Source organism: Bombus affinis, chromosome 14 (assembly GCF_024516045.1).
Source record: "Bombus affinis isolate iyBomAffi1 chromosome 14, iyBomAffi1.2, whole genome shotgun sequence".
NCBI classification, from domain to species: domain Eukaryota; kingdom Metazoa; phylum Arthropoda; class Insecta; order Hymenoptera; family Apidae; genus Bombus; species Bombus affinis.
Window position 1 is genome coordinate 10,329,061 of NC_066357.1, and position 20,798 is coordinate 10,349,858.

Here is a 20,798-nt window from a genome sequence, read left to right on the forward strand (position 1 = left end):
ATTTGTAAATAAAATAATTCTCAATTTTCTTTCAATCGATAACATTTATTGTCAACGTAAATTGCAAACTTCTACATTGTAGAAATCTGTAAGAAATACATTTTAAGTTTAAGTCTTGCACCCTGCCTTAAAGGGACTTGTAGAGAGTCGTGCAATTGCGTGAACATAACATTTTAGAATAAGAGTAAAACCATTTTACAATAAGTACATTGTGCTTCATGATATTATATAAATTCATTACATATGCTATCGACAAGTGGATAAAAAATCGATGTAACAGATGACAATATCGATTCGATCATACGGTTACTTTATGATAAAACCATACGTTCCATATGTAATGTTTGTTGTCTGCCATTAGCGACGTTAATAATAAGAAATATTTAATTATAATCGGGCCGATTATATTCTGCGCCGAAGCTATTCTTATAGTAATATGTTTCACCCTGCCTAAAAGGGATAAATAAAGTTAGTCATGCTACGGTGCTCACCTAAATCCATCTTGCATCAGGGCCATTGGTGCGCGAAATTCTTAATACTCGCGATAATATTCGCGACGCGCTTTGATAATATATTTAATCGTATTATTATTCTTGCACCCTGCCTGAAAGGGATAAAAGATGGTTCTAATCACCAAACTAATCACAAGGAACATTTCAGAATCTTTGTATTTAATCCGTAGACTACTCTGGCACTTAAAGAGAATCGTTTCTCGTATAGATAAAAATCGGTTAAATTACAGTCATATTTTTATTAAAATCGCGTTATAGTCGTATCGATTAAACTAACAGTTCAACTAAAAGCGAGCTACTTCACATTTCGCTTCTATATATTTTGATAATCCACGGATTGAATAATTTCATAAGAATTTGATAATCTCGTTATTTCTAAATCTGTCATCGTAATAAATCAGTTCAGTATTTTGCCATAATGTGACGTCGTTTGGCGATAAATAAATATGCGCTTCACGATTAATTAAAATCTATCAGTCTCAACGTTTAACCCTGCCTAAAAGGGAAAGAAGATGGTCATGCGAGTGTGCTCTTTTCACAATTGGGGCCCTAAGTAACGCGCACTCGTAATACAACATGATTTCTGGAAATTTTTACCAACTAATTTCCAGAAATGATGTGTAACAAAAATTCGCATTTGTCCTCCATTAAAATTGCTTCGCTTATTATTGGTATACCGATTAAGAATTCATCGTACGTTTCATGCGAATAATCTAAATAATCGATCAATATTCACATAAGTGGATAAACAACTATAATAAACGGTCGACAAATATTCGCATAAATCTGCTTTAAATCACGCTATCTCTTTTTCATTACTTATTTTCGGGATAACGTACGATTTCTGTGTAAATGTTTGACTAACAATAAAAGATATATGTAGTACCTGTGTTTGTTTCTACTAGCGTAGATGATTTTTTAAATGAATTCACCAAGAACGCGCACCGTCTTCGCTGATCAACGATGAAATCTTAATCGAAAACCTTTTTAACGATCTTGTTATTTCGACCGAAGCAAAAAGTTCCTTCATGTGGAATATAAGGGCCCTCGCTTAAAAAGATAAAATCTTACACCCTACGTTATTAATTAAAAAATACAAAGAATACGTCGTTTTTCGGAAAATTTCACTTCTTGGTATTAGAAACAATAAGTTAAATTACCTCTTGGATTGAAATTTGACGAACGGCCTTAACATTTCTCGAGCTTAAAAAGAAATGAATTTCAGTCTAACACCAAATATACTTGATACATGTATGTGTCATATAGATTTCAGAAAATACGAGGGAGACGTACTTTAAAAAAAAGCTGTTCAGAGATTTTCAATATTTTCACTGAAACGATGGTTCTTTGTTCGTTCCGAATATTTTTCGATACGTTTCAAAAATTCAATAATATTTCAATTTCGTATAGTTGACATTATTTTCACTCTTCATTTTCCCCGGCATCGACCTCGCCCTTTCGTTAACTCTTAGAGGATTATATTATGACAAATCGAATGCCAGTTGATCCTATTAGTCGTGTGAAATTTACCTGGTTAACTTATCGATACGAATCGAAACCATCGTTTCATCATTCACCTGATTTAAGCTAGTGTATTAACGTGGATCTTTCGATTATTCTGTTGCTTTTTCTTTTTACAATTTAATTCCTCCTGTATCTCTAACAACGATTTTCCTTTAGTTTCTGGGACCATAAACAGTATAAAAACAATACCAAGAAAACAGCTGACCGCGAACCAACCGAAAGAGGTGTAAACACCGCAAGAATCGGAAATGACTTGGTACATTTTTGAAACAAAGAACGCCAATAAAGATGCCCACATATTTGCTATAGATACGGCAGCTCCCTTTACGTTAGTTGGAAAAAGTTCTCCGAGCATCATGTAGGACAATGGATTCAAACCTAACGCGATAATGAGCTCGTAAAATATAACAGAGGCATGAAGAACCCAACCAAAACCGGTCATATTCGTTAACATGTAGTGTTTTAGCAGGTAAAATGTTCCGGTGACTGTTAAGGACAATCCACCGAGTAAAGTAGTGACAAGAAGCAGTGGCCTTCTACCTAATCTGTCCACTAAAGCTGCCGCACCGATACCGGCTATCAACTGAAGAACACTTAGAACGATCACTGCTATCCCAGCGGATAAATCTGTATCAGCCTCCTCGAGAATTTCTTGAGTATACGATTCTATAGCGGCTAGACCACTGAATTGCAGAACTAGCTGGAGGCCGAAACTGATCACAACAGCTCTTCTATTACCTGGGGTGTTGAACAGATCCCAAATGTTTCCTTTATCGCTGAGGTCTCGCAATACGGTCTTTTGCATTTGTTCTATGTCTTCTTCTAACTGATCTTCCGTCGCGTATCTCTTAAGACACTTCAAATTATTCATGGCTTTATCTTCGCGATTTCTCATCAACAGATAATAAGGAGATTCTGGCATCCAACCGAACGTCAGGAAAAAGATTATGGGGATTATAGCGCAGCTGTAAGCTAGACACTCGTACGACACGAATGGGCCAATCGCGTGAGCGTATAATTCACCAAAAGTTACCATTAACTTTATGAAAGACCCCAGAGATCCTCTGATCTCCTTATCAGCGATTTCACCGATGTACATAGGACAAACGACGTAAGCCACGCCGAGCCCTATGCCGCCGATGAATCTTGAAATGTAGAGGACGTAAGGGCACCAGGCTACGATGATTAAAATCCAACTAACAGTCAGCGGTATTCCTGCAAGCAGGAGGCACATTTTACGACCCAGTCGATCAACGATGAAAGCTGCGATAATATTGCCAGGTATCGAGCCGAGAAGAACGAACGAAGCGATCCACGAGGCATCGTCCGACGTTATTGGCATATAGGACTCTGAAGACTTTAATTTTGGTAGAATCGGTGATGTCCAGCCTATATGAGAACCGGAAGTTGCCATAGATAAGGTGGCTGTACCAGGGAAAAAATGAAAATAGAATAAGGTAAATAATCATAGCGGTTAATAGCTTAATCGATTAATAAATGAAAATAGAGATATATTTAACTATGGAATCTATATTCTGATCTTGTTTTGTTATCGTACCTATTTTTGTGAGTCGAAAATAGTTCTGGAATTTATGTATGCATTTGAGAAATGTTATCTTGTAATTAATCTTTCCTCGGTTGAAAAAAACCACGAGCAAATATTACAATATATCATTTTTTGTTTACCAACTTTATAATCAACGACGTTTGTCGTATCTTTTAAAATTAATGTTTATTAAAATTAAAAATTTAATTTATTAAATTGCATAAAACGATACGTTTACATATGCCAGCACTTCATTAATTACACTCAATGATCAACGTAATGTCACCAGTATAACGTTAATATTAAAATCTTGTTGGTTAGTGTAATCATTGTAACAGCAATACATGATTATTATTAAATAAATGTTAAAATGAAAAACTTAATTTCTTCTTTTGCTAACGGTTTGTAATTACCTGTAATCGCTGCTAAATATTGCGGCCACCACTTAATGCGCGATTCGTTCATCTTTCTTATTTCTTCTTTTACGGACTGTAATATTTCACGAAGTTAGTACATGTAGTTCAATTAAATATTATAAATTATAGAATTTATAAAAAAAAAAAAAAAAATACAAAATCATTCCCATTTGATCCGATAAAATAATTGTTCATCTAATGAAAATATTTTCCTAAATTATCGATAAGAAATATCAGTCAAATTAGATTATAGGGAACGGAAAATATTCATTAAATTCTGATGAACGATTAATAGGTATTTATTGCGATATTTACAGAAATAACGATGAAACACGACGATGCCACCAGGAAGAACGACGGTTTTACGCTCTTGTTCTTCGTACCTCTTTCTAAAACATTGTGAACAGAATGGGAGTTTAATCACGATGTACTACACTTTATATGTCGGTTTATCAGTTTCCCTGTTATCACAATCGAATCTTACGCAGGCCCCTCCTTACGACTAGTGAAACCTATTGATATTTTCGAGACACGGAAATAAAAAGGAAGAAAGCTTTAGAAGGGGAAAAGAGAGAATTTGAGCAGGTATACGCTCGAAATATTTATAACTTCAGTATTTATTTCTTCGCTTATTTACTTTTTTAAATCGAACGGCCTATTAAAGTTTCGCTTAACTATTTATCGAAAGTTATTAATAAAGATTTTACAAAATTTATCGAAAGATATAAATATTAAATATGTAAAGAATTTCTTTTAATATAATTATTTGAAAAAATCGCCATATACTCGCGAATATGTTAACTTTTATACAAGCGTATCGATTAACGTGACTGCTGAATATACGTATACTTTTCCTTCTTCAAAACGCAAATGAAATATCAGTATATTTTTCTCAACAGTGGTAAAATACAGGCACCGTTGAAAAGTACTAGAGTGAAATGAAATGTTAAAATACACAGTGTTCTACTTTAAGCATCGACCGTCCTGACGTTCCACTGACTTTCATCGCATTGATGAAACTACACCATCGTATACACAGTACATTCAGAGTATGAAATTTTAATAATACCATTTCTGTGAGAAGTAGCCGTCCATTTATAGACACAAATAGTCCATTTATAGATATAAACTTATTGTGCTTGCTAAATTATGTAATTGAGAGCACGATATAATGTTATACTATTAGAAATATTAGAGAAAGAAGAAACAAGGATATCGGAGAACATAGTAATCTAGAAATTATAATGTAAACTGTACTTACTGTCTAATACAAGCATCGAGATTGCAAATATAAAGATCAAACAAGACTGATAACGAATCTAGTAATTATGAAACATTCATAGTTTACACGTTCAATTTATTAAAAATAGCCGAAGCATAGCAGCTATCTGTTAGACAGGATTACGTACTATCATTACGTATCAGGGTACTTCATTTACAAAATATTTGTCGAAAAGATGGGAACAATATGAAATATACATAAGTGAAAGGTTATAGTAACGAAATAGAATAAGTAAATTATATAGTTTCTTAGAATATCTAAATTCGTATTTCATTATGGTATCTCTTATTGGAGGAACAAAAAGCAGAGAAATGCTATTAAAAATTAAATTCGCACGAGTTATTCGAGGAAGCTGAGTCATTGTAAAAAAAAAAAAAAAAAAAAAACGAAGGTTGCTGTGTAAAAAATAAGAACAAAAACCAAGCATTTCCTCTTTAAAGCTCTCAAAGATGATTTCTAATTGTTTTGACAGACATCGTCCAAATCTTGTCGAACAGTTTTACGAGAGTACGATTTTCATGATGAAATTCCTCATAAGATACCATATATCAGCAAAAGTAAAATACACAAAGTAAATTTTACACGATTGAAACGATCTATACGTTATTCAAGGTAATATGAATCGAAACAAACTAATATTTTAAAAGGAATTACAAATTAAGTACTTAAAAGAAATAATTCATTTTTCGTTGTCAGTTAATACACTCTTAAAATTGTTGTTACAATTTTTTATTAGTTCATTATATTATACGCATAATTTATTACATTGTGTATTAATAATATAATTGTTTTTTAAATAGTTCCAATTTTATCTTAGAAATATGCGAGCTTTCCATTTTATTCGTTTCGAAATTTGAAAGCACGACAAACAAACGACAACTGTATATCATTGTGGTGTTTAAAATTTATGATACTGAACGTTCGAGCGGTAATAACTCAAATATCTTCCAAATATTTTATAAAAGTCTTATGTATAACGAGCAAATAAACATACATATATATGTTATCTCTGACGTTTAATTGGAATTCCGTGTGAAGAATATTTAATCTCTGCGCATGTTATCGTGATACATTTATGATGGCTATATTTTTGTGTCATGGAAACGAACTACTCTTTAGAAACATAAAGAACATTCTACGTCGAATTTTAACTTACCTTAGCAATTACAAAACGTAGTTATTCGATAAGAACAAACACATTCATATAAATTATTAAGCATCCTAGTTTAAAGTTTATCAGAGCTTTATCAATTTATATTTATTAAAAAAAATTATTTTCATTTTTTCAATATACATTTTAGAATTACATACCACTTGAACCTTAAAATTATAAAAACGTAATTCATTCTATCGTATTCTGTACCTTTTTATTTTGTATAAATATACTAATACAGATTAACACTATTATAGTGTATTTATAAAGAAATATGTGTGATGAATGCGTTTATCAGGCGGGAAGAATCTGTTTCTGAAATTTCGCGCCCGAAGCTGCGACGTCGAGAGGTCGAACTCGTTCCAATGTATTCGAGCCGTTGCAGTGCTAGCAGTCGTAAATTGTCTGTCCTCGGCGAAAGGGTAGTGAGGTATTTTTTCATTGTACCAGTTAACTCACATGCGATTTTCTTATTAATCCGTGGTATTAACAATAAAGTATTCAAATTCTTCAAATAGTGATTCGACGACTGAACGAATCCTCACGGGTGACTACACCAAAGGGAACAAAGGCCGTATACGAAGATGTGTGGTGGTTTTACGTGCTCTAAAAATGCTTTGACGGCTTTAAACATCCTTTATATCGTAAGCAGAATTTCCGGAAACAAGTCTACGTACACCACCGAACTTTTGAACAAATATATTTTGTTTCAATCGTATTTTACTTTCAGCCTCGGATATTTTATAAAATCCTATAATATGCGCGCTACGAAATAATATTTTAATTGCTATCATTATGAAAAAATTGCCATGTATTGCTAATTAAACAAATGTAATAAAATTTTATAGAGAGCATTTCTATATGGAAAATTAAATATTTTAATATCGTTATATGCATATAGCAACATCCAATTATTTTAATAATTAATGTAACTGCAAAAAATGTGATAATAATCATCATAAATGCATACACAGAATGTTAAAAATTATGAATTTACATGATATTAAATTCTGACATTTAAATTTTTTCTAACACATCTTTTAATTTTGCGAATTCTGAAAATTATATCTTAATATTTTAGGTTGTTGCATTTATTTTAATTGGTGTAGCTGTTTATGGAAGAGCTTCTGCATTAGTCACAAACCTTCCTATAATTGGAGGTATTTTAGCATGTGGTGTTATTTTGATTCTAATTTCTATACTTGGACTGATTGGTGCTGTTAAACATCATCAAGTTCTATTATTCTTTGTATCCTTTTATAGATTTACAATATGTAAGTAATATCATACTTGTTGGTATTATCATATATATTTATGTATGTAAAAAACATTTTGTACATAATATTCTTATTATAATCCTTAATAACATCCTTATAGTACATGCTTATTTTATTTCTACTGTTCTTAATCCAATTTAGTATCGCGTGTGCTTGCCTTGCCGTTAATACCAAACAACAAGAACAATTAGCAGAACAAGTAATATTAATATTTTATATACATCATTATTCCTGATAGTAGGACAAATATTTAGTTTATTAATTTTAGGGTTGGAAGCACGCAAATGAATTAATAGATAAGGTTCAAGAAACTTTCAAATGCTGTGGTTTCAATGGCACTGAAATCACATATATGAATAATTCAGATCCATTTATTGAATCTTGCAAACTTGTAAGTATAATTTAACACATAACAAATAAATTTAATTTTAATAACATATAATAATATTTTAATTTTTTAGAAATATTGTTGCCAATATCCTACAAATACTGATTGTGAATGCCCATCTTGTATGCAAAAATTACAATCTACGATTGATTATGCCTTTAAATTATGTGGCAGCATAGGATTGTTCTTCAGCTTTACAGAGGTAAGGATTTATGAACTATTTTATATACCATATGTATTTGATATGTGCTCACTTAAAGAATGCAATGTTAAATGCTTAAAAGCATTACATTTGTTCAATTGTTTCAATTGTTTGTTAGAGATAACAGTGATTTACTTAGTAAGCATTAACCTGTGAACCCATTGCAGTTTGTTGGTGTTTGGTTGACCGTGCGATACAGGAATCAGAAAGATCCACGAGCTAATCCTAGTGCTTTCCTCTAGTCTAACATCATCGCCATGTCCTCTGTCACCTCATATGATCCTCCTAATAGATGGTGGGTGGTTTCATGTTGTGATTTTCTATTTTATATATCAATTTTTAAGAGGATATTTTTTATCAGCCACATTTTATGTATAACATACCATCATGTCGCATTTATGTAATTCAATATATGTACTAGTCTTACTAAATTTAAAAAGTAATTTGATTGGTTTGTGGTGTAAACCATGTACATTTAATTTCCAGGTGATTGCAGCTTTCTTGGCAAAACGTTACAGAAATCAACTATATCAACATTCAAAAGCTATTTTTCCTTAATATATCTTTATTTATTTTCAACATACTTTATATCATTTAAATACAAATATTTTTCCAAATTAAAACTAGATTCTAATAAGTAATAGGTGAATTAGTTGTAATCAAAGTTTTGATCGCTTTGATTTGCATTTGGAAATATTAGGTTATTTAATAGCCAAGATATAATTCTTATTTCATAGTACAAATACCATCTTGCATATAATACTTGCATATAATTCTTGAGAAACTGTTGGTATTTCACTACAGTTTATAACGCTCAACAGGGAAAAAACGAAACAGCACAAATGAAACAGTTATAGATTTTTAGAACGGATAGATAACTAATAGTTAAAATGTGTGCTCTAGTCATCCATTTAGAACAATCGTACTAAGCCTCAATGCGCCTTGTAGTTTAATGTTTAGATACGTTTGTGCAAGCGCGTTTCTATAAAACTTTGTTTATTTATGCAGCATAATTTATAATATGATTCACTAATTCTCATTATCAAATTTTTATTTTCTGTCAACAAAGCTTTTAAAAGAAATGATTTCAGGTATGTTCTAGAAAACGTATATCCTTTTATGTTATATCTATATAATATATATATATCTACATAAATTCTTCCAATTTAAATATCATAATCATAAATATTTTTCAAAATTATATTTTTGCATTCTCAATGCAATATACATTCGCAAATTATTTAATTTGTGAAATTTTCAAAATAAATATTTCTTTCTTGAACTAATCAGACAAATTTAGATCAAATTATTTTTTATCAAAATATAATGAAAGAATACATTCATTGTGTATTATGAAGTATTAATAGTTAATATTTCGCTAATGAATCAAACATTAATCCTACAATAAAGTATAACGTAATAATTAATAGAATTCTTTAATCTTGAGATATTATCATAATACTGCCGTATGTATAATAATGGTTTCAAAATCACTTTATTACCAATTTTTAATTTATAATCTGCTTCCTCTAATCTTTATACTTACTTCTTTCATTATAAGGATCTATTAAACTGTATTCCTAAATCTTATATGTAATGTGTTTAAAAAATATTGCAATTAAAGCTTTTGAATTATTCTACCTAAAGATAAAATATCATTATTTTAACAAATTATGCTTAGAAGTTTAAAATGTTCAATGTTTACGTGAATTTATTTAATTTTATAATTAATTTAAATTTTAAATAAAAAAACAATCATAATTATCTATTATACTTGAAATGTTAATTATATATTGCATTATACAATAAATATCTTATTAAAATAAATGCTTACATTGTGCATATTCACATTTGATTTGTTTTGTGCAAGCAGTAACATTTTTTTAATTTAAATAAGAAATAACATGATAAAACACATAAATTTTTTTAAGTAGTAAATAGAATTATTTAAGAAATTGACGAACAATTTAGTGAAAAGAATTATGCAGTGAAGATTTAATAAAAACATTAACCTAACATTCCAATTATCATATTCTTTTATTTTTATATAAATTAATAATTGTAATTATGAATTAATTATAATGTATACTTAACATTCGTCATATAATTTTTCTAAGTGTGGAATATCATATTAGAGAGTATAAATAAATACATATATCTTACAATAAATAATATATGCAATGATATAATTCATACACGTAATTATTTCGAAAGCGAAAACGCAATTCACATGATATGATGTTTTCAAATTTCGTTAGAAATCCCAAGATAATTTATAGCGAAAGCACAGATTGACAAGAATATGAATTAATGATATAGACACATGCATATTTTACTACCTTAAGTTTTTCTATATATTAATTACGATTATTTATGGTTATAAATTATATTAATTATGTTTAAAACTACAAAAACATTAATTAAATACATTTCTTTTGAAGAAAGGTATATTTACGTTAGTATTAATATGAATATGATATAAAAATACATAAACGATGTAGGATATTAAGATATATACCGGAAGAACATTAATTTAACACTAACTTAACATTAATTTAAAATGTTTCGTTCGATTTAAATATTTTTTAATCGGTAGGAATATTTACAAACATAACAAATTATATGCTGCGATTAATTTCGACGAGTTTTAATTATCACATTTCTGGTACTGACGATTATTGTTATTATTCCATTTTGTAATGTTTTTTCTTCAAATAAACATATATATAAAACTTGCAAATAAAATTGTTTACGGTCAATGATTATTTCAGTTACATTTTATTGAAATGTTTAGTAAATATATTTAATCATAATTATGTTCTATATAATTAAGCAATTAAATGAATTAAACTGAACTAAATGTGTGTATTATTACGTTCGTTTACCTGTTACATTAGTGATTATTTAATAAAGCGATCAATCGTGTAATTCTATCGATTCCTCGAATCGATTGTTCTAAATTTTAATAAAAATGGCTACTTTGAAGCACGCATGTCAAGTGGGTTATTGGTGTTGATAAACAAAGAATTTTAATAAAACGACTACTAAAAAGTTTTGTTGTTGTCTGTCGACTTTTATCGATATAAAATTTCGAAAAATATCGGAACGGTGATAAAAAATCTGCAATTACGACGGAGTGTCAAAACAGTAGTGACAACGTCGAACGTGACGTTGAGGTTATGGACAACTTCGTCAAGATTGAAAAAATAGGGGAAGGGACCTATGGGGTGGTTTATAAAGCCAAAGATAAGTTAACTGGAAAGCTGGTGGCACTTAAAAAAATTCGTCTTGAGACGTACGTCGATTGTAATATTTATATATAAAAATTTGGAATCCTTAATTTAATGTATATCTTTGCCGGGTGTTGTATTGTTAGCATACTACATTAACCGCAAAATGGACATATAATACTTTTAATAACAATTTAAGTTACTAGAATCTGCACGATATATATTTCGAAATCTATTAAATTATTTATAGAGTCTATGTTTCTAATCTAGGCGGATACCCACTGGTATTATTTTTTCTTTGTTAGTATAGAATAACTAGTATATAACTAATAAATATTCCTAATTTTCATACTTGTAGCAAAATAATTTTTCAATCAATTTTTTGATTGAAAAGTCAATGTATATATTACTTGTATATATGTTGAATAAATATACATCTAATATTTATAAAAGAAAACAATTATTTTAATTACTAATATTATACGAATTGTTTGTCTCTTAATAAGAAAATAGTATTGTTTTGCTTTTTCAGTGTTCTGGATATTATATACTTTAAATATATATTCAAATGATCTGGTACCTTAGGTAATAGATTATACTATATAACCCAAAATTGTTATTGAATTGAAATCATATGTTTCTTCAGAATGAAGATATATTTTTGTAGAATTAATAGTTTGTTTATCCTGCACACATTTAAGTAATTTGCACGTATCTATGGTTACAGAATTATTGTTATGCGATCATTCTTATTTAACTATATAAATAACTTCTGGAGATAGTGAAATAAAATACCATATTGATTAAGCTTTTGCTTATATGCATTGCTAACACATCTGCTAACTTACACATTGGGGTCAGCTGAATCTGCAGGGGCCACGTTACACTAAATTTTCGTAGCACCACATTATTCAGCTTGTCCCATTGTGTCATGCTCAGCTGGTTTTTAATTTTAAACCTTTTAATTTGTTTACCATATATGTAAATGGGATTTTCTTCTGTGTATTTGTTTTCCAATGATACCTATTTTTATACAAATTTATAATTTTATACTAATTACACAATTTACATACTGCACTTATTATTTGGATTTATTGAAACTCACTTACACATCTTTATTAATTGCTTTATGTGTAAATAAATGTATTTATTATAATTTTTTGAAGGAAAAGGATAACTCAATATTATAATCTATCATTGGTGATCAATATATGTAACTAATAATGTAATGTTAATTTACATCAGGGAAAGCGAGGGTGTCCCATCCACTGCTATTCGGGAAATATCATTATTAAGAGAACTTACACATCCAAATATTGTTCAATTATTTGATGTGGTAGATGGTGACAATCATCTTTATCTTGTTTTTGAATTTTTACAACAAGATTTAAAAAAGTTATTAGATTCTGTGAAAGGAGGATTAGATCAAGCTCTCGTCAAGGTATTGCGCAAAAAAAATTACAGTTGAAAATAAATGCATGCATTGTTCAAAGACAGGTCTCTTATGTTTACAGAGTTATTTGTATCAATTATTGAAAGCAATTTCCTTCTGCCATCTTCATTGTATTTTACATAGAGATCTAAAACCACAGAATCTGTTGATAGATCGGGAAGGCCACATAAAATTAGCAGATTTTGGATTAGCCAGAACATTTGGCGTTCCAGTTCGAACATATACTCATGAAATAGTAACCCTTTGGTATCGAGCACCAGAAATACTTTTAGGAACTAAATTGTATTCCAATGCGGTAGATGTTTGGAGTCTAGGTTGTATATTTGCAGAAATGGTAATGATAGTTCTAATAATATAATAATTCTGTATAAAAGAGAAGTGTCATTTATTTAACCGTTCCGACCGAACATCGGCACGCTGCGCCGCCGGAAGACTTAATAATGAGTTTACTTTTTCAAAACAGTCGCATTATTCTTGCAGGCAACTAGAAGAGCTTTATTCCCAGGCGATTCAGAAATAGATCAACTTTTCAGGATATTCCGTACGTTAGGTACACCCGATGAGAATATTTGGCCAGGAGTGTCACAGTTACGTGATTACACATCAATGTTTCCAAGGTGGGAACCTCGACCTCTAGACGAAGTTGTACCTTCCTTTGATTCTGATGCCAAAGATTTACTTTTGGTAAGATTCGCTTTGATAAGAACTAAAAATAAATATCGAATCTTCTTATGTTAGTTTTAATATTACATATTTTAACAGAAACTTTTGACTTACGACCCTAATCAAAGGATAACAGCGAAAAAAGGATTGAGTCATCCCTATTTTACTGGAGTTACATTAGTTCCACCACCACTGCCAAAGAAAACTTGATCTAGATATAATATTTCCTAAGTTACTACGTGTTTTGTAATTCTTCATACAATGTAAAACTGCCAATAATATAATTGTTAAAACATATATTTTTGGAATCTTATATTAAGCTGTATTTTTAATTCCGATATATTGAATACGTTTTTTAAAACAAAGATATATATTTTGATATGTACATTAAAAATCATTTATACATACTTTATTATGTCTACGTTACTTTAAAAATTGTTATACCTTTAATTATTATTATTCTTCATAACAATACATATATTCTTGATAATATATAAATATTTTTTGTTCATATTATAATCTGCAAAATTTTATTTACGATATTAAGTGCTGTAAATATTACGTTTCTCGATCTTAATCAAAATACCACCTTTGTAATAAAAGATGTGACATTAAAATAGGATTGTTTTTATTAGAAAGAATTAGAATTAGAAATATGTACTTCAATCTTTCCTTTTTACTTCATCACTTTCACTTTCCCATTCTTCTTACAATAATTTATATTACAACTACTTAAAAGAGTTTTGCATCAAAATAATATAAAATCATTAATCAAAAAGCGCATATTTATTGACTTAATATTTCGTTCATATCGACTGGTTTGTTAGATTCAATTTACACAAACAATCATTCATAGTTGGAGGAAACTTCTTCTTCTGAAAGATCTCGATAACAAATAAATTTATTTTGAAATATATGAAACACTGTTTTAATGTGTAACACGTTCTGTTAATTTCGGTAAACTAATTTTAGTATTAATTTCAGAAACTATAGCAGTTTCTTGTGGTGTAGGAGAGGGTGCCAATTTCGGAAGCCGTAATTCTCTTGGCGATGCTTTTCTAGACATATGAGAGGAAGATTTGTCTGGACTCTTTAATCGAAGACTGTTAGGAGGACGTGGAGAATTAGGAGATTTCATTGCTTTGTCTTCTACACCTTTTACCGAAGTACCACTGGAAGGACGTGGGGAAATAATAGATTCCGTTGCTCCGTCTTCTGGCGATTTTAAGGAAGAACTACTAGGAGGGCGCGGAGAAGTAACAGATTTCATTGTTCTGTCTTCTGCAGATTTCAACGAAGAACTACTAGGACGTGGCGAAGTAGGAGATTTCATTGTTCTGTCTTCTGGGGATTTTAACGAAGAACTACTAGGAGGGCGCGGGGAAGTAGGTGATTTCGCTATATTTTCTTCGGAGCTCTTCGAACGAGAGTTAGAAGGACGCGAAGAAACCGACGATTTTACTGTCTTCTCTTCGGAAATTTTTAGTTCAGAATGATTAAGAGTACGCGGGGAAATAGGCAATTTCGCTGTTCTATTTTCCGGGCTCTTTAACCGAGGATTATTAAGAGAATCTAAATTTATGGGAGATCTCGCCGTTCTGCTTTTTATTACGTTTTTATCTTCTGAACTTGAATTCTGTTTGTTCCCATCTTCTACCTCTATAGTTTCAAGAGGCGATGAACTTTTCCTTGGTTGTACCGTTTCAGGAGATTTAGCCAGACTATGTCTTACTGCTTTAGGAGTTACCATAGAAGATGGTGATGGTAGCTTTTGTGCCTTTGTCGGAGTACTTGGTGGTGGTTGTGGTGAATCATCTTTTGCCTGTTCAGTAGATAAATTGATCTCTTCAACCATATTATCCTGAAAACCAGATTAATGCGTAAGTTGACATATTAAAAATATTATTATCGTTAAAAATAATTTCACTGTAAATTGAATTTAAATGTAATTATTAAGAATTTTGATAAAAGTCTCAAATTTATAATTAAAAAGAGTAACATCCGACTAATTCGCATTAAAGTGTTACTTATGTGCAGACTGACCTTAATTTATAAATGCGGTGATTAGCAGCGATGCTTCTGTGTCCACCAAGTATTACATGTGAGGGTGAAGTACACGCTGTGCTTATTGTTATCCATATAAGACAATTCACCGAAGTAACTCATTAAATATTTAAATAATCGAGAAATTAAAGCTAAAGAAAATCATTTCTATCTACTTAATATTTTAGTATTAGCATTTGTGTATGCCATTAACTACACCTGTGCTTTTATAAATTACGCTGCATGTGCTACAAATTATTACCGATTATTAAAAACAAAAAATGTGATAATACAATTGTGCGCAAAAACTTATTTCGGTAGGTTCTCTATTTTTCTGTTTTTATTCTATAGAAAAATTTAAAACATTTAATGGATATTCTCGTACCATGTATGAGATGGACGTTGTTTTTTTCTTTTTATAAAGAAATTATACGTGTAAGCAACATTTTAAGCTCCTAACGATAACAATTTTAAATTGCATTCTGCAAATACTTTTTCCTTAAACGTTATTAAATGTACTTTCATTATTTTATGTTAAAACATTTACTTAGAATATAGGTGTATATCTACAAATGACAATATAGTTGTAATCCCATAAAGCAACTAATCGCAGTTTTAACCTTTTGGGGGTTTAATAAAAATGCTGGGAATATAAATTTAAAAACAAAAATATTATTATAATGGCTCTCTTGTTATGTCTGACAATATGTCGAATATTCGTTATACAATAATATTCGTATGAAGTATGATTATTCGTAACAATTACGGCAACTTAGTATTATGTATCTAATTTTTGTGAATCATCGGATAATTAATCAAGTTGAAATACGTACTAATCAGTATATGGAAGCAATAAAGTATAAATAATACTTGATATATACCTTTTTAGCATAGATTGTATGAATTTTTCAAATGTCGTATGATAGTGAGAGAAAGAGAGAGAGAGAGAGAGAGAGAGAGAGAGATTTCTTTGAAATTATTTGCAATATTTCAGTTATTTTGCTTTTCCCATCGACGTTTTACTTTATTATTGATTCTCATTTTTCAACTGACTGTAGATCAGTTGTAGAATCTAAGTATTTATTCTGATGTATACAACAAATAGAGATAGTTTACGTATCTACAGTAACGATTACGAATTTATCGTATTCTATCATTTAAATACAATATGAAACGTATTCGATGCAACCGTGTGAAATATTTTTTTCTCACTCGATGCATTGAATATGATTGCCCATTGTATACGATTCTAATATCATTTGTATTTCTCTTGTGTTCGACTTTTCAACGGGGTTGCTCTACCGATCTACGTAGAGATGACAGCAACTTATTCCACGGGATAAGTTTCTTCAGAAGCCGGCAGTTCCCAATAAATCGACGCTCGACGCCGTAAACTTCGTCCATTAGAGATCCATATCTTCGAACTCTGTTTTTAATATGCATCGTTTGAATTTATCGCGAGAAAGCTGCTCATAAATTCAAGCACAAATCGGGTGAGTCATAATTGGTTCGCACTAAACTCTTTCTTCTTTCGCTAGAATCGAGCATACGATTTATATACACGAGATGCGAATGCCGTAGAATAGTTTTCTCTAACGGATAAATTTCCGATAGACAGAATGTAAATTCGGTAATGGAAAAATCGTACTTGATTTAACTCTCGAACATCAAGATGAAAGCAAAGTAAGAGTGGATTACATGGTGCGTAAAATGATTTGAGTCTTATAGCGTGCTGCTAAGCGATAAATCTATACGTGTATCAATAAATAGAAGGAAAAATTATTGAAAAGTTCGATACTTATAAACTTTCTTAGCCTTAATAATGAATGTTACGGTAAAATTGATTTCCCTTTGATATTTCAAGAGTTAAAACAAATTGATTCAGTTTAAGCGATGGTTAATGAAAAATGCTAGAAACTATTCAAATACATTATACAGAGTGTATCACAGAAAGTGTTACAAGATAATTCCTCTAAAATTACTACGATTAACAAGAAAATCTGTTCTACATATATTTGTTATGGAATCTTTTGGATAGCGAAGAGAGACTTTCCGCGTTAAATTACGCAAAATATAGAATAATGTTTTATCCCAAATTAAATCTATTTGGAAATGCAAAAACTGTACGTTATTTCATTAAAAAATAAAGCGTAGAGTCCTCTTTTTAACTCGTTAAATGAAAAATCAAATAATTTAGTTAACAAATCAGAGAAGAAATATTTTTTCTCGTTTTCTTTAGTAGTTTTAAAGGAAACAACTCGTAATACTTTATCCTATACACCTGATATAGATATATCATGTACAGAGTGCATACAAGAATCTCATTTTTATGATAAAAATGCATTGTCCAAATACACAAAGAATATATATCAAAAACTTGACGTAGAATGTGTGTATATTTATGTGTATATTTTAAACTTAGTAGTTATAATCATTCAATGAACGTACACTCCGTACATGTTTTCAACAGTGTTTCTTTGTGGTGATGCACAAAGGAAACAAAGTTTTTAATTGTTAATATTTTCTTCATTTGTATAATCTTATGACAACATGCGATTAATATCACCACTTCGAATTAATTGATGTTTCTTCAGTATGTCGGTATGCGAGGATAAAATTAATAATCCGTGCATCACCGCATTTTGTCTTTATACTTCAATTGTTTTATATGTAGAGCACGTATCCGTTTTCTTGAATCCGGGAGTAGGCGAGTTTACGTAAACCTTTAATATTAGATTACATTTATAGCGTTTAATTATATTTCCTATGTGACAATGTAATTACAGCGTTTTGCATTTATCTATTATTTCATCCTCACCTTTTCATTCGCGATATTCTTCCTTTTCATGTTATCACCGCCGATTTCGAATTTTATATCTTTTCACGTAGGCTGAGATTAATTTTATCGCGAAGCTTGACTTTATTTGAACTTTAGACATCTTTTCTACGATATTAGTTAATTTTAGCGGATTATCGACTGCCGCATTTTCTACTTTCCTCTCGTTTTTCTTTCACTTTCCTTTTCTACCGCAATTTCGAAATCGAATATATCGTAACCGTATTTATCTATGAATACTAATGTTAATCGAATTATATGTACGTTACACAGATTTATGAACGCACCATAAAAAAGCTAAAATAGAATTCAATTAATCGTATAAGTAGCTCTATGTCTTAGCATTAGTATTATGGTTAAAATTATTTATTAATCAACGTTATACTTTGCTTTTCGTTAGCATAGCACATCCAAAGCCTCGTTTAGTACGACAGTTAGCTATTTACACTGTAGCTCGAAAATTCGCGTTTCCTTATTCTCGTAGGTTTAACAAAAATACACCTACTCTCGGTCTCGTGAATTACGATATCGATCGATTCGAACAACGAGTCTGACATTATGTGATCGTAAAATTGTTCTAATTGCCGTGCTAGTGTGAAACCGTGTTCTATGTGACCACGAAAAATGAGAATTCATTCATTTAAGTAAACTTAAACGTATCACGTTATCGCATTTCCTTTTCAGATCGGAAAAATGCCTTTAGAAACGTTCACCGCCTTAAAATGATTCTTATCGCAACGTATAAGATATAGCAAACAATTGTATAGTATTTTGCGCTCTTATCGTCGTAGGTGTCGTCGTATCCGTGCAAATCTCAAATAAGGGAAGCATCGTATCCTTCGTTCGAGTATCTGCTTATATGTAATATGTAAGTTTACGGTGAAATCGAAGTATCTGCATTTTTATAAAAATTCGAAGAAACAGGTGTGATAATTGGTAAACTGTTCCGATGTGTTGGACAATTACGCCACGACAAGTATTACAATGACGTACGATTAATGTAATCTGCGTTCGGCCGTATGAAAAGTTTTGAAAACACATTTTTTCAATCTGAAAAAGTGTCGCAAATTATCTGAAGTGGATAAATGCGTTAACAAGGTGGGGGAAATTATTTTGCTGGTGATCGTAGCGTTATACGCCAGACACGTATACACATCGTATACGTTATCGATCGTGTAAAAGCACATAGCGACGAGGAAAAATACCCCTTTGCCTTTTGCGCTAGTTTTCATCGATTAAACGCCAGAACTCCGTGCGAAAAACTCTGTCCCCGTATGGCACGTAAAAAGTCTTCCAGTCATCGTTGACTCCGGACGATCATGATGTTAAACGCGATGTCAAATAGAGCCGGATCTGTTTATTAATCTTAAATCTTTTATTAATTGATTGAAAATCATATACGATACGCTTGCGAGAGCGTTACGATGAAATGAATTCGCACGACTATATATATATTCCTTCTTCGTTTCTACGCGCAACGTTTCGACTCCATCGAACAACGGGTCAATACCGGCCGTTCGATTCGGTGATCGAGGAGGGAGAGATTACGGATGATGATTAATCAGACGCAAGTGACAAGGAAATCGGGTCTAGCGGTCGAGTTTTCGTGATCTAGCATTCCTGGTTGAGGTTCTCGTCCGATGTAGGCAGACCGTTCTTGCCGGCGGCGACCGTGCCAGGGGGCACAGGGCTCTGCGGGCACAACACATAGGATTAAGGTGGCCCATTAACCTCCGCGTTACAACCTTGCCAGCTCATTCTAATCTGGGTCACATTAAACCTTTGAAGCAGCGCACATTTTCCTCTTTGTACCAACTGTTATGTATCTACCACCGATTTGTCATAAATCATTCACGAACTATACGTACATACGTAACACGCGTAACAATTAAGGGTGTCGAGCAATGCCTTTGCGATATAATGTATCGCAAAGAGCGTAATTGTTTGTGCCAATTTTGTAATTTTATTACATATATTTTTGCAAGAAATTCGGCTGTATAAAATAATATACCTGCATAGACACAATTGAAAATGTGCTTCAAAGGATTAAGCAACCATTACATCTTTTTATTACAAGTTTTAGATATTTAAACTTTCTTTAGTTTTATTAGTTTAATTATATTAGCTTTTTTCTAATGCGTAGTCTTGCAAAATTTAACAGATCGTAGTTCACAAACGAAGAAAAACGTGTTGTCTCAAAATTATTTCGCAACGTAGTATGAAATTATTCCATGAAGTACAAACGTCGTATATAAATAATCGGAATTTATTCA

At 31.0% G+C, this 20,798-nt stretch overlaps 4 protein-coding genes across 9 annotated transcripts in view; 2 read left to right on the forward strand and 2 right to left on the reverse strand.

The window, feature by feature from the left end:
• Positions 1-24: 24 nt before the first annotated feature.
• Positions 25-4,825, reverse strand: LOC126924018 (facilitated trehalose transporter Tret1-like). The gene is made up of 3 exons (XM_050738049.1): positions 4,314-4,825; positions 3,996-4,071; positions 25-3,461 (listed from the first exon to the last, which is right to left on the reverse strand). Exons 2-3 carry the CDS (start codon positions 4,045-4,047, stop codon positions 2,095-2,097), a joined length of 1,419 nt encoding a protein of 472 aa, XP_050594006.1. The 5' UTR covers positions 4,048-4,071; positions 4,314-4,825; the 3' UTR covers positions 25-2,094.
• Positions 4,826-6,702: 1,877 nt separating this feature from the next.
• On the forward strand, positions 6,703-8,923 carry LOC126924049 (tetraspanin-13). Of its 2 annotated transcripts, XR_007713390.1 has the most exons (8): positions 6,704-6,863; positions 6,952-7,077; positions 7,515-7,682; positions 7,811-7,909; positions 7,979-8,101; positions 8,172-8,300; positions 8,468-8,595; positions 8,787-8,923. XR_007713390.1 is itself a non-coding variant. In XM_050738126.1 (7 exons), the coding sequence occupies exons 2-7, from the start codon at positions 7,018-7,020 to the stop codon at positions 8,856-8,858; spliced, it is 651 nt and encodes a 216-aa protein (XP_050594083.1). In that variant the 5' UTR covers positions 6,703-6,863; positions 6,952-7,017; the 3' UTR covers positions 8,859-8,923. The 2 variants fall into 2 exon arrangements, 1 of the variants encoding a protein (XP_050594083.1); XM_050738126.1 differs by lacking the exon at positions 8,468-8,595 and having other exon boundaries at positions 6,703-6,863.
• A 2,335-nt stretch (positions 8,924-11,258) lies between these two features.
• On the forward strand, positions 11,259-13,943 carry LOC126924036 (cyclin-dependent kinase 2-like). The gene is made up of 5 exons (XM_050738101.1): positions 11,259-11,595; positions 12,776-12,971; positions 13,045-13,317; positions 13,464-13,667; positions 13,746-13,943. Exons 1-5 carry the CDS (start codon positions 11,480-11,482, stop codon positions 13,854-13,856), a joined length of 900 nt encoding a protein of 299 aa, XP_050594058.1. The 5' UTR covers positions 11,259-11,479; the 3' UTR covers positions 13,857-13,943.
• Positions 13,944-14,300: 357 nt separating this feature from the next.
• Positions 14,301-20,798, reverse strand: part of LOC126924008 (mediator of DNA damage checkpoint protein 1) — a 34,055-nt gene continuing 27,557 nt past the window's right edge. For 4 of the 5 annotated variants that reach the window (XM_050738001.1, XM_050738003.1, XM_050738002.1 and 1 more), the window contains one exon: positions 14,301-15,507. In XM_050738001.1, the coding sequence (XP_050593958.1) occupies positions 14,575-15,507 (933 nt within the window). In that variant the 3' untranslated portion in view covers positions 14,301-14,574. Of the gene's footprint in view, positions 15,508-16,341; positions 20,218-20,798 lie in introns of those variants that run through there. The other variant, XM_050738004.1, reaches the window with a different exon arrangement.